Raw genomic sequence first — 13,767 nt, forward strand, 5'->3', positions numbered from 1 at the left:
CCATCCCGGCTCTGTCCATCCCCCACCCCAGTTCCATCCTTCCTCCCTGATCCCATCCCAGCTCCATCCACCCCCCACACCCACCGCAGCTCCATCCATCCCAAACACCCATCCTATCTCCATCCACCCCAAATGCCCACCCCAGCTCCATCTACCCCAAACACCTATCCCAGCTCCATTCACCCCAGCTCCATCCAACCCCAAATGCCCACCCCAGCTCCATCCACCCCCCATCCATCCCAAATGCCCCCCTTAGCTCTATCCACCCCAATTGCCCACCCCAGCTCCATCCACCCCAGCTCCATCCACCCCCATGCCCCCCCAGCTCCATCCACTCCAAATGCTCCCCCCCAGCCCCAATCCACCTCCCAAACTCCCCCCAGCTCCATCTGCCCCCCCATGCCCCCCTCAGCTCCATCTGCCATCCTCCCTCAGCTCCATCAACCCCCCAGCAAGTAAATATAGTAGTTAAGATCAGATCTCAGATCAGCCGCATCTTGCACAGTGGTGTGCTGCTTGGGTTCAGTGCACTCAACTCTGCACTGTGCCAGAGGAAGCCGGGGACTGAGACCAACTGGCATGTTCTGCGCGCGGGAACCAAGCCGCCCACGTCGCCGCGAGCATTCCAGGACTCAGCCCTGATTTGCGGGGATCGCGGGACACAGACCATTTTCCGGGACAATCCCGGCAAATCGGGGACGTTGGGAGGTATGTGAAAACACATAAGCCCAAAGCAATAAAAAATGCATTTAAAACCCAGACACACAAGTGTAAAACCAACCTAAACGTTTGATAGGTGACCTTTCATAAAAAATAAACCAAAAATGATTTGCTGTGATTATCTATAGGGGTTAAGAAGCAGTGCTTTTTTTTGCATTTGAATTTGTACATGAAGATTTCAGATTCTACATCCAGCTCAAAAATGATTCCATTGCAAAATGGTAGACTTATAATGAGTGCAACATGTTACAACAAAATATATACTACCAACGAAATATATAATTAGGGTTGCTGGTCGCAGTATAATATCTTTGATCTTTTATAATGGGTGCTTCACCGAGGGACGGCAAACATTTTATAATCCCGAGATCTTGAAGAATTGCTGTTGGGCTCTGGGGTGATGTCGATGTCCTTCTTGTCCACTGTAGGCTTCAAAGTAAATTTTTGCAGTATAGTAGTGAAAAACAAGAAGAGCTCCATACGGGCCAGTCCTTCTCCTACACACATACGTTTTCCTGCATTGAATAAAGAGAAAAAAAATCAGCTGTGCATAATATTTTTCCAGCAGTGTCAAAATCTGATTGTTACCTGGTGTAACCTGGTGTTCTGGGAACACCTGATTCTAGGCATGCGTGCTGCAGGCCATGGCTTTATGATGCCATGCATCAGAGTTTCTCTACAGACTCTAACATTAAATATTCCTGTCTTTTACCAACAATGCAAATCCTTAAGCCCCTTTCACACAAATGGTACCAGCAAGCACTGGCTCGCTGGTACAGTGCCTGTGGCTGGCTGGCTGGTACAGGGCCTGTGGATGTGGCTGGCTGGTACAGGGCCTGTGGCTGGCTGGTACAGGGCCTGTGGCTGGCTGGTACAGGGCCTGTGGCTGGCTGGCTGGTACAGGGCCTGTGGCTGGCTGGCTGGCTGGTACAGGGCCTGTGGCTGGCTGGTACAGGGCCTGTGGCTGGCTGGTACAGGGCCTGTGGCTGGCTGGTACAGGGCCTGTGGCTGGCTGGCTGGTACAGGGTCTGTGGCTGGCTGGCTGGTACAGGGCCTGTGGGTGGCTGGCTGGCTCGCTGGTACAGTGCCTGTGGCTGGCTGGTGCAGGGCCTGTGGATGTGGGTGGCTGGCTGTCACTGGGCTGCCGTGGGTGGGTGTATGGCTGTGATACACTCCCGCGAGACTAGTGCCGACTCCAGACGAGGCTGTCCAAGGCGAAGGAGGCGGCATAAGAAGGCAGAATGACGCCACAAAAATATCGGCAATATCGGCCAGTTCCAGGACCGATATATCTGGGAAAGTACATATCGGCCACCGATATAACGGCCTTGCCGATAATCGGTCAATCCCTAGACCAAAGACCATTATACATGTAGCAGGTTTTCCAGGTATTGGGCCTGATGTGGGTCTGCCATTGTTACCGGTGACGCCTTCAGCCCATTTAAGCTGAATACCCAAATGTGAGATTGGAGACAATGACATTCTGGCATCTTTGGTTTGTTTATTTGATAATGGGGATGGGAGAAGGGAATGAGGGATATTCTTCTGGCTCAACTAGGTACAACTGGGACACTTTGCAGAAAAATGCCTGTTAGTGCTGTCTTAAGGCCAGCTGAATGCCGACCAATGCTTGTTGGAGCTTCAAAAATACTGACTTGCTGAACTTGTGCTTGAACTTGACTTTTAACACTCTGGTTAGCTCAAACGTCCTGGACAAGACTGAGACTTGACTCTTGACACTCTGGTTTAGCTCAAAAGTCCTGTAAACAGCTCCCTCCAGCCCTTCACTGACTGAGGTAGCTCTTTGTGACTGCTTGTGCTGCTGCAAATCAACACTGTACACTGCACGCTGCATGCTGTATACTTTAACTCTTCAGGGCCCAACCACTGGCGCCCCCTTTACACTTCAGGGTCCTCTCACTAGGCAACCCCTCTACACTTCAGGGTCCTCTCACTAGGCACCCCCTCTACACTTCAGGGTCAACACTGGCATCCCCTTTACAGCTAGCTGGCTCCTGGATCCCTTGGACCTTCACTGGAATGGTCCCCTCTGCTAGGCAGACCCCAAGGGGCAGTTTACAGTACTCATGAACTGGGAATGCTTTCCTGAAACTGGACCCCCTCTGCTCTGCTGGTCCTCGGCACACCGGATCCTCTCTGCAGCTCAGCTCACTCCGTCCCCTCAGGCAAGCCGCCTGGGACACCCGATCCTGCTGACAGGAGGAGAAACAGTTGTATTCTCCCTCCTGGGACTCTTCTTCCTGCCAAAGACGCTGCATCATGTGCTCCCCTCAAACTTATACCCACTCCTAGAATCCTGGGCGTCAGAATCTGACTTTCTGGGGTAGATACAGGCCTGAATGTGCCACTGATTGGGTTTCCTCCACTGCCCAATGAGAACCCTTCTCATGGAGCTAGTGGGGAGACTCCCCAGTCTCAATAGCAACACCTGGGAGACATGACAGCCCAGCTGAAAATCATGGCCCTGCTGTTAGGCAGCCAAGGCCCAATATAATTTGCCTAGCACCTGCCTTGTAGGGTGCTACATACACAATACAAGTTAATACTTTCGTAATATTTAATCCCCAGAATACACAGATTAGCAACGAAAAAAGATCACAAAAGCAATCCGCTCAATCCATTAAAATTCATGTGACCTGCATTTAGCATCGGAACCACATCAGTAAAAGCATATCAATAGATATCCCACGACAAATGTATACTTGCCTCCTCATCTATTCACTTGGCCCACAGTAATAAGGCATCCAAAAAGCCTGTGACAAATACATAGCACCATACACCCTCAGGACTCAAGCAGCAGGAGAAGCCTCCTGCTGTCAATCAAGTGCAGTGAGGAGAAAGGGGAGGTGTGGATAAGCCCTGCTGTGTGTCTATGGAGAGCGGCTCCATAGGCACACAGCTCAGGAGCAAACATACACTGTGGGCCCCCATAGCAAGCGGCTTAGTATGGGGGCACAGGAAGAAGAGGAGCAGCCAGAATCGCTGGCTGGGGACCAGAGAAGAGGAGGTTCAGGGCTGCTCTGTGAAAAATCACCACATAGAACAGGTGAGTATAACATGTTTGTTGTTTTAGTTGTAGCACCCTCCTAGGTAGGTGCTAGGTAAAACACATATGTGACCCTTTTCTGCTTATGAGGAGGGTCTGATGTGTCAGTTAGCCTGTCACATGTTTCCAGGTGTGTTCTGTTGAGTCTGCGGAGTCTCCCCACTGTATCTAATGAGGGACCTGGTTGGACAGTGGAGGAAACCTAACCAATAGCACACCTGGGTTTATGACCATCCCAGTGGGTGGGCATTGCTGCAATGCATCCTGGGATTGGGAATAAATCTGGAGGGAGCATGTGACAAGAGTGTCTTTGGGCAGGAAGCCAGGTTCCAGGAGGAGGGTGATGGCTGTCTCTCCTCCTGTTGCTGAGGAAGGTGGTCCAGACAGTTGGCCTAGGGGCCAGGGGATGAGCTGTGCTGTAGAGGATCCAGTGTGTGCTGACCAAGTGGAGCTGTGGGGCAGGATTCTTCTGGAAAAAATATTGAGTACCTAAGCATCTGCCCAGGGGTCTGCCTAAGAGAGAGGATGACTCCAGAAAGGTCAAGGAGATCCAAGAGCCAGCTAACCCGGAGTGTTACTGTAAAAGGGGGTGCAAAGTTGTAAATCCCTGAAGATTAGGGGGTAAAGGGGGTGCCAGGAAGGGCCCTGAAGTTGCTCAGCTGTACAGTCTACTTTAGAGGACAGCTACCTCAGGAAAGGAGTGCCTTTGGAAGCTAAAGGACTCTTTCACAGTCAGAAGGCAAAGTATTCAGCGTTACTCAGCATTTAACTAGCATTAACCACTTTACCACCGGAGGATTTTGCTGTCATACGTCCAGGCCACTTTTTGCGATTCGGCACTGCGCAACTTTAACTGACAATTGCGTGGTCATGCAACGCCGTACCCAAACAAAATTTACGTCTTTTTTTCCCCACAAACAGAGCTTTCTTTTGGTGGTATTTGATCATCTGTGCGATTTTTACTTTATGCGCTATAAACAAAAAAAGAGCGACAATTTTGAAAAAATAACAATATTTTTCAAATTTTTTAATATGAAATTCCCCCCCCAAAAAATGTAAAAATCTAAATTTTTTTACATTTTAGGCCAATGTGCTTTCTGCTACATATTTTTGGTAAAAAAAATTGCAATAAGCGTATTTTGATTGGTTTGCGCAAAAGTTTATTGCGTTTACTAACTAAGGGAAAGATTTCTGTCATTTTTGGTGTTTTTTTTTTTTTTAATGAGTAATGGCGGCAATCTGCGATTTTTTTTTTTTTTGCGGGATTGCGGCGGACAGATCGGACCCTTGACTGACATTTTTGACACTTTTGGGGGTACCAGTGACATTACTACAGTAATCAGTGCTATACATATGCACTGTTACTGTAAAAATGTCACTGGCAGGGAAGGGGTTAATTTTTATTGGAGAGGGAGGGGTTAATGTATGCCTGGTGCTTACTAACTTGTGTGGGGGGAGGTGACTGAGTGACACAGGGACAGATCGCAGGTTCAGCTATGCTGAACCCTGCAATCTGACCCTGCCTGTCACTTAGGAGATCCGCCCGCTTTTTTTATACAAGCGGGCGGATCTCCACACTCGATTCCCCGACGATCGGGGAAGAGAGCGGCGGTAATCACCGCCGCTCCTCCCCTGGCCCGACTCCCGCTGTGACTGGATAGAGCGGGAGCGAGCCTCCGGCGGCGCACGCGCGCCGCCCGCAAAGCGGAGGAGTGCAGCGACGTAGGTCTACGTCGCTGGACGATAACTAGCCGCTTTGCCGCAGTACAGTCAACGTGACTGGTCGGCAAGTGGTTAAGCAGCATTTAACCAGCGTCCAACAGCATTTCAGATTGCCCCTGCTTATTGTGCATAGTTTAGTTCTGTTGTAGTATCCCACTTATCCCTTCTCTTATCCAAGTTCCTAAAGCCTAGTACACACGCAACGATTATCGGCCGACCGGTCATCCGTCTTTTGTCCAGAGTGGTGTTTTGTTGGTTGGAATGTGCCTAGACTGCACACGAATTTTCTCGCCCAACAAAATTCTACTTCAGAAGTGATGTCATGTGTTGGTTTGCTTTCTTTGTGTTCTTTCTTCACTGAGCATGCCCAGACTTGCTCATTAGGTTTTTCCCTGTCGAAATCTGTACTGACTGTACGAAAATCGGCCGGGTTTTGACAGCAGACAAAAATTTTATAGGCTGCACACCAGATTTTTTTCGGCCGAAAAGTCGGAGTCGGTTGTTGGAAGCATCATACTAACAAGCCGAAAATCGGACGAAAATTCCCTGCCAGAAACTGGACTGGTCCTTGTCTGAGGTAAAATCACTTGGAAACATGTCTGAATGTTCTACTGCTGCTAGTGGTAACCCAGGGGAACCCATCTTCAGCAGCTCCCTTGGGAGTAGTGCTACATAGTAAAACAAAGTTTACCTTTAGTGTCACTTTAAATAAAATGTCAAAAATCAAGCAAATTAAAGCCTAAGTATACTTTCAGACAAAGTGCAAATATCCCGGGCTTTAAACATCTCACGGAGAACTGTTCAGTCCATCATCTGAAAATAGAGTATGGCACAACTGCAAACCTACCAAGACATGGCCATCTTCCTAAACTGACAAGCTGCACAAGGAGAGCATTAATCAGAGAAGCAGCAAAGAGGCCCATGATAACTCTGGAGGAGCTGCAGAGATTCACAAGTTAGGTGGGAGAATCTGTCCACAGGACAGCGTTTATTTTTGCACTCCACAAATCTGAGAGTGGCAATAGGAAAGCCATTGTTGAAAGAAAGCCATAAGAAGTCCCATTTGCAGTTTGTGTGTGTGTGGGGGGGGGGGGGGGCGGGGGGCACAGCATGATAAAAATGACAATTTTTCCCGTCGTTAGTAGACGTGATAACTTTTGCGTAAACCAAAATAAATCAAAATATGATTATTGCAATTTTTTTTTTTTTTTTTTTACCAAAAATATGTAGCAGAAAACAAATTGGCCTAAATGTTAAATTTAGATTTTTACATTTTTTATTGGAATGTTTTATATAGCAAAATGTGAAAAATATTGTTTTTTTTTTTTTTTTTTCAGAATTGTCGCTATTTTTTTGTTTATAGCGCAAAAAATAAAAATCACACAGGTGATCAAATACCACCAAAATAAAGCTCCATTTATGGGGGGAAAAAAAGGAACATCAATTTTTTTCTTTTGGGTACAGCATCGCACAGCCGCTCAATTGTCCGTTAAAGTAACGCAGTGCCGAATCGCAAAATATGGCCTGGTCATTAAGGGGGGAAATCCTTCCAGTCCAGAAGTGGTTAAATAAATCAGAAGGCTATACATGGGAAACAGGATTTAAAAATACATGTGAATGATCATGTTATTATTAACTGCATATATAAATATAAAGAAATTATAATGGACTCTAGTTACTACATGGTTATCTGATACCTGCAGAAAATGGCATGAATGCGTCATTCTTCTTAAAAGCCCCATTCTCGTCAAGAAAATGCCCGGGGTCAAAGTCAGTTGGGTTCTTGAAAAAATTAGGGTCTTTCAAAACAGATGTTATTGCTGGAGCCACCAAGGTGCCCTGGAAAAAAAAAAATAATCTAAAATGTAATTAATATCCTAGATTTTGTGTTAGTTAAAGTACAACTCTTATTTTGTTATTGGGTTTTAAAAATGTAAAGCATTATTAAACTCAAACATTTATTATATTGCAGCTTTCTAATTCTTAGATGTGATGGCTGCATCAGATTTATTTTTTAGGCTTTCCTTCTTCTATTTTCACCTGGTGATCTGGCCTGAAAGTCTGTTTTCCAACAGAACAAGCTCTCCTACAAATGTGTTGAGACAAACCATTTTCCACTGACAGGGGTGTTTGCAATGGTCGGTTTTACTTATTCATGTAAAATCTTTATCCCAAAAGAAAAAAAAAAGTTTCCTGTAACTACTTGTGTAAATGCAGTGCAAACTGGGGTTTTGCTTCAGTTTGTTGGCGTATTTAAATCTGCTAATCCATCTAACACTTCCCCTCCCCTCAGACTGATAATGTTGCTGTCCAAAGGTGCCCCCTGTGCTCCTTCATCCAGAGTGGGGGCACTTTAATACAGGAGGTGTGTTACTGGCCAGATCACCAGATGAAAACAGAAGGAAAAAGGTCTAAAAAGAGGAAAAAAAAAAAAGGATATTACGTTTTGGGTTTTGTTTTTAATACCCCTTTAAGCCCAACAGTGGAAAAATGTAAAAATGCCACCTACTGACATTCTTCTCTACAGACCTACTGCACTGAAGTCCACCAGTAGCCCTATTTTAGGTCGAATGATGCCCAGCATCACCCTACACACTTCCTGTGAGCCCAGGCCCTCATGGACATCCCTCCTGAGGTTGCATCATCACTCTGACCTGGAGTCACAGTACTCACATTTCATATGGCAATCATTGCTGCAGGACAAAAGGAAGGACCCATAGGATCATTGGACAAGCCAGAAGAGCCAAATAAAAAATGTATGCTTAATTAGATTTACAGTAGGAAAAAATAGCTGTGGTTTAATGCATTGCATTCTGCCTTGTAGCACTAGGGTCCCGGTCAGGACACTTAGATGCTCTCCCTCTGCTTGTGTGTGCTTGCTCTAGGTACTCCAGTTTCCCCCCACATACCAAATCATTATGATCGGTCAATTGACTCCTAAAATTGGCCCTAGTATGACTTTCTACTAAGCACGCCCAAGATGGCTGCTTCGCCATCTGCCCCAACAACCAATAAAAAGTACTTTGGGTCCCCAGAAGTTTGGCTATATGAAAGTACTGTATATACAAGAAAGGCTTGTTCTGAGGTTCAATTCTCAATGGAGACTTGTCTTAGTAACACCATTATTTTACGTAAGGATTTCCATATGAGAGGCAGCATAGAAGCTTTGGTGTGTTCCCCAGCATTTCAGGTAGGTGCATTCCAGAATCACTGGTTTACAGACAAAGGATTAGGGTGAACTGGTACAGTACAGAAATGTGGACAAAAACTGGAAAAATAATTGCTCAACAATAAAATATTTGTTGCCCCATTCACTTTTAATGTTGACTAGCACCATCATGCTTGGCAAATACTTCCAAAGGCTAAACACAATATTTGTGAATAACTCCTTAATGTGCTATGTAGCCCCCTCTTAGTGTAGGCTGGTTAGAAAATCTAGTTGGCTCCACTCTAATCAGAGGAGCAGGGGTTGTTTATTTGGGGCTGCTCAGTGTCTCACAGGCTGCTGCTCTGATCACTTCTGTCTGTATTCCAGAGGAATCTAGAATGATAGTGGAATGAAGAACAGAGTGGGCAGCCTGAATATTTATGGGACTTCAGCCAATTCCTGGGGAGGTGTGCCCAGTAGGTAGTTGGGGATCCCTTCAATAGTCTGAGGACAGAGGCAGCAGTGGTAGAGTTCCTGGGTCCAGTCCACTGAGGCACTGCAGAATTCTATAAGGAGCCATCCGGAAGACACCAGGGTCCCAGCCAGGCTTAGTTGGGGGGCCTATTCACAAGCCTAAGTCCTGGAATCAAGTTAGGTCAGGAGAAGCTCACAGGAGAAAGCCTGGAGGAAGTTGGTTAGAAAAAGTCCAGCTGTCCTATGGTGGTGTGAGTCCACATCTCCCTCACTGAGAAGAGTCTGGAGGATATGGGAGGGAGGCCACTAATTATCCTTTAGCTATGTGAGTAATAACCCAACTGCCGACTGTGACTGTGTGTGTACCTTTTAGTCTCTGGAATGGGTACTAATTACCATCAGCATAAAGATTCTGTGGGACATTCATTTAAGTACATTTCAGCAAGATAGCTAAGGAGTTCTCAGGTTGTCCAGTTCTTCAGTTTTGGGGTATTCCATGCTCCCTCATCCCAATCCAAGTTCTACATTCCAATAAAACTAAAAAAAAAAAAACACCCCTAGATTGCTCCTTTGAGCAAGTGAAAGAGTGAGGAAAATGCTGTGTGGCTGACTGTGAATGCTCTAACTGGGGGAATAGGACCAAGTTACCAGCGGCTCTTTAGGGGGTGCACTACATAAGGGGATATCATCCAGAATATTTTACACAACTATTGCCAATAGTAACTGGAGCAAACAAAGAATTGGAAGGCAGTTGTGTATCCAAGTTATTCTGATCAGGAAAGGACTTGCTAAAGCTCAGTGCCCAATGAAAAAACTGGACAGAGCGCTCTCTCTAGTGGTCTGATAATTCCTTAAAATATTTCCCCCTTTTGGCTTACGTAAGAAAAACATGAAGCAATGCTGTATAGGTTGAAAGCTTTATATATTTTCTATTAACTCTTGCTATCCTAAGTCTGTGATGTCTCACCACATTCCGGACCTACTGACAAGAGCCAGTTTTTGTATTATCTAAATAAATAAGACTTGTAAATACTTTAGCCATTTCCAAAAAGCAATATTGCATAGTACAAAAAAAGCATAGTACCCTACACCAACTAATCAGCCAGCCCTTCTTTACATGATTCTACTGAAATTGCTAGCCATAGGTAGCTGCACATGATTGCACTATGCATCATGTTCCTTTGATTGTAAGTCCCATACATCTCTCCCTTTACCTTGGGAATGTGGTATCCCCGGAAGCTGATGTCTTTGCTGGCAGCATGTAATAATCCTACAGGCAAAATATCAGCAATTCTCTGGATCTCGTGTATAACTGCATCTGTATAAGGCATCTTACTCCTGTCCTGCACAGAGGGAAGGCGGTTTTGTCCAATCACAGTTTCAATCTCTTTCTGGACCTTTTCTGTAGGTTGTAAACAAATAATGACATAAATGAGAAAAAAAAAATTGACCAGCACATCTGATGATTTGTAGTTGATAAAAATGACTTTGATGCACGAAATATGGAGACGTCTCCCAATGGAATATTTATGTGGCACAGTGGATAAACACACTGGCCACTTATCTATGATATGCAATATACTATACAAAGGGTCCACTAAACTACCTTACATGGTATGATGGGAAAGGGACTTGGGGAAGAATGGGGGGAACTGGCCCAATTCAATTCCAAATCTTATAATAATACCTCCCTAATTGAGGCAAATTATAAAGTCTTCTTGAGATGGTATCTAGTTCCAGTCAAATTGGCATCTGCTGTCCAGGAGACTCCTCCAGGTGTTTTTGTGGTTGCGGCCAGGAGGGAACCATCCTCCATACCTGGTGGTCGTGCAGCAAAATAAGGGGGTTTTGGATCCGCACATACAATTTTATCTATTCTCTCACTCATGTGAATCTAACAAAGTCTCTATAGCAGGCTCTCTTGGGGAGACCGGTGGACACCGATATGTGAGACACCTAATCGCATTTATTTTCACGGCAGCTAGGATATCCATCACCCAATCTTGGAGGTCACCCATGGTCCCTTTTGATCTCCTAAAGACAAAACTGACATGAAACATGATCAATGAACGTATAGTGGCTATCCTTTGGGACACGCTGGCCTACTTTAAGAAAATATGTACAAAAAATAAAGGAACAGAGCGCACACCGCCCTAGTGTAACACCATTTTTTCGAAGTTAATAGAAGCCATAAAAACAGGTACTCACAAACAGATAGGAAGTCATGCATGGAAATAAATATCCCCCGATGATGTTTACAGGGCTCTCTCCTCCTAGCCTCGGCGGCTCAGCTGCTCGTCCTGCACTAGTCAGTGAGTATCGTACGGCTAAGCCAACCACCTCGGATTACTCAAGGAGACTCGATGTGGTCTAGTGGGAAATTACGAGGGCTGAAGCACGGAAGGGAGCTAACAGAAACATAATCTGAGATCCATTGTCTTAATCAGTAAAGCTGTCCATACACTAGTAGATACTCGAATGACATTCACACAAACATTTGTATGAAAATTCTAAGTACATTCAATGACTTGACGAAAATTGTTTGAAAGTACTTAAACATTTTGGTTGCTTATAGCATTTATTTTGGAAACCAATGGACTTTTCCAAATGAAACTATATTCACTGTTAGAAATTTGTTTGTTTGAGAAAAAAGTTAAATCCGGCTCCTTCTCATGCTCATTTGACCCCAAACTAAATTCTACTTTATATGGCCCACTTTATTGAAGGAGAACTAAGGTGTACTACTATTGTAGGCAGTCAGACTCTTTGGGTCTGGTTTAGAATTTGGGGGGGGACCTTGCAACTTTTTTTTTTTGCTTGGGGTCTCCCTTGAAATGTATATCTGATCTGAAGTGTCAGGTATGAATAAGGGAATTCCCAGCCATGTAAGTGAATGGAACTGGTAATGTCACTGGTGGTTAAGGAATTGGTGGTGCTTGCGTCCACTGCACCCTTAACAACCATTGATAGCAGCAGAATGTCATGTATAACAGCGGAAGTAATGCTACTATTACACATGAAATTCACCTGAACAGCTTGAGTTTGGTCCGATCTTGTGTTTGGATCAAGCCTTTACCTCATTCCTAAGCAGAGATTAAAAGCTAGAAAGTCAGCCAGAGGCGAGACAAAAACAGAAATGAGATACTGCAAAAAAAGGACAGACCTGGCACATAGACACATCTGAGCAAGCTCAATACCCTGTAAGGGTCACCTTCTCAGGCTCATTTTACTTATAAAACATCTAAAATCAGCCAAGCAACAAAGCCAGGATTCAGAAAGGAAATACAGACTGCACTGGGCATGAAAGCAAAAGAAAAGGATAATGGCTTTAGTTTCTGATGCATTATAAAGAACACAAACTTCTCCTCGTCTCTTCATCCCTAAAACTTTTCCTTGTACCTCAAAAGCACAAGATTTTTTGAAAAATCAACATATATTTTTTTGCACTTATTAAACAGATATAACAAAAAAAATTCAATGGTATATTTAGTTGACCAAAAATAATTAAATAAGAGAGGTTAAATCGGAACTGAAGTTTCTCTGTAAAAAAGTGTGCAGGCAGGCTTTTATTGACATGCACTGTCTCTTCTGCAAAAAAATGCACTTACCTTGTTGCTGTGTTCTACGGCGCTGTAAACTGAGCTTTTTGCGTAGAAGTCACATCTTCTGCTGGACAATGAAAAGGCCTGAAGACTGCCACTCAGAAGAAGATGTCAATACCACAAATGGACCATTGGACTGGTAAGTATTCAACCTTTAGGGTCCATTCACACTAGCGCGACTTGTCAGGCGACTTGGATATGTGAACAGGGGCCATTGAAATTAATAGAATTTTGCTTGTTGGGCATTTTGAGACTTTAGAGATGAGCATTTTATGAGCTGAAAAACGCTCAGGTGTGAACAGAGCCTTAAGCAATTTTTTTCGTAACAAGGCTTTTATGTAATCGGTACTGCCAAAAATGGGCAACAAATAATGAATAGGAAGCAAAACTAATACCTTGTATCTCTGGGTATTTCAGCATAATTATGAAAGCATATCTCAGGGTATTGCTTGTAGTCTCTGTACCAGCAAAAAACAAGTCTTGTACTGATCCAACCAAGTTTTCTTCATGAAATTCTGTGTTTGGGTTCTGCTTTTCCTGAAAGAAAAAACAAACAAACATTATTTTAAGTAAAGCCATGGGAAAAATTAGGTACACCCAATGGAAATTGTTGGCTTTTTCAACCTATTTGAACAGTCAAACGTTGGGATTGATTTACTAAGACTGCAAAATCTGGTGCAGCTGTGCAGCCAATCAGCTTCTAACGTCAGCTTGTTCATTTAAGCTTTAAAAAAAAAAAACTTGAAAGATAATTGGTTTCTATACAGTGAACACCAGATTTTGCACTCTCCAGTTTTAGTAAATCACCCCCACTGGGTCGTTATTCAAACACTGCCTACAAATAAAGATGATATACTTGAATGCAAACAGAAGAAAAATGTGCCCTTTCAATTATTCAGTCAACAAAAATATGAATATATATAATGAAATACTGTGAAAAAATGGGATATTGCGCCCTGGAGCAGAAGTGACTTCTTGTAGATATTTTGTATAACATCCCACCAGTCTCTGACATTGGCCACTTTTCCATGTAA

At 44.3% G+C, this 13,767-nt stretch overlaps 1 protein-coding gene across 1 annotated transcript in view; it reads right to left on the bottom strand.

Moving 5' to 3' along the window:
* Positions 1–1,012: 1,012 nt before the first annotated feature.
* Positions 1,013–13,767, bottom strand: part of LOC309559468 (cytochrome P450 2C18-like) — a 28,245-nt gene continuing 15,490 nt past the window's right edge. The window contains exons 6-9 of the mRNA XM_082262740.1: positions 13,129–13,270; positions 10,346–10,533; positions 7,207–7,348; positions 1,013–1,235 (exon numbers count right to left, since the gene is read on the bottom strand). Of these exons, the coding sequence (XP_082118866.1) occupies positions 1,054–1,235; positions 7,207–7,348; positions 10,346–10,533; positions 13,129–13,270 (654 nt within the window). The 3' untranslated portion in view covers positions 1,013–1,053. The remainder of the gene's footprint in view (positions 1,236–7,206; positions 7,349–10,345; positions 10,534–13,128; positions 13,271–13,767) is intronic.

Source organism: Pelophylax lessonae (genome assembly GCF_965119305.1).
Source record: "Pelophylax lessonae genome assembly, chromosome: 7".
NCBI classification, from domain to species: Eukaryota; Metazoa; Chordata; class Amphibia; order Anura; family Ranidae; genus Pelophylax; species Pelophylax lessonae.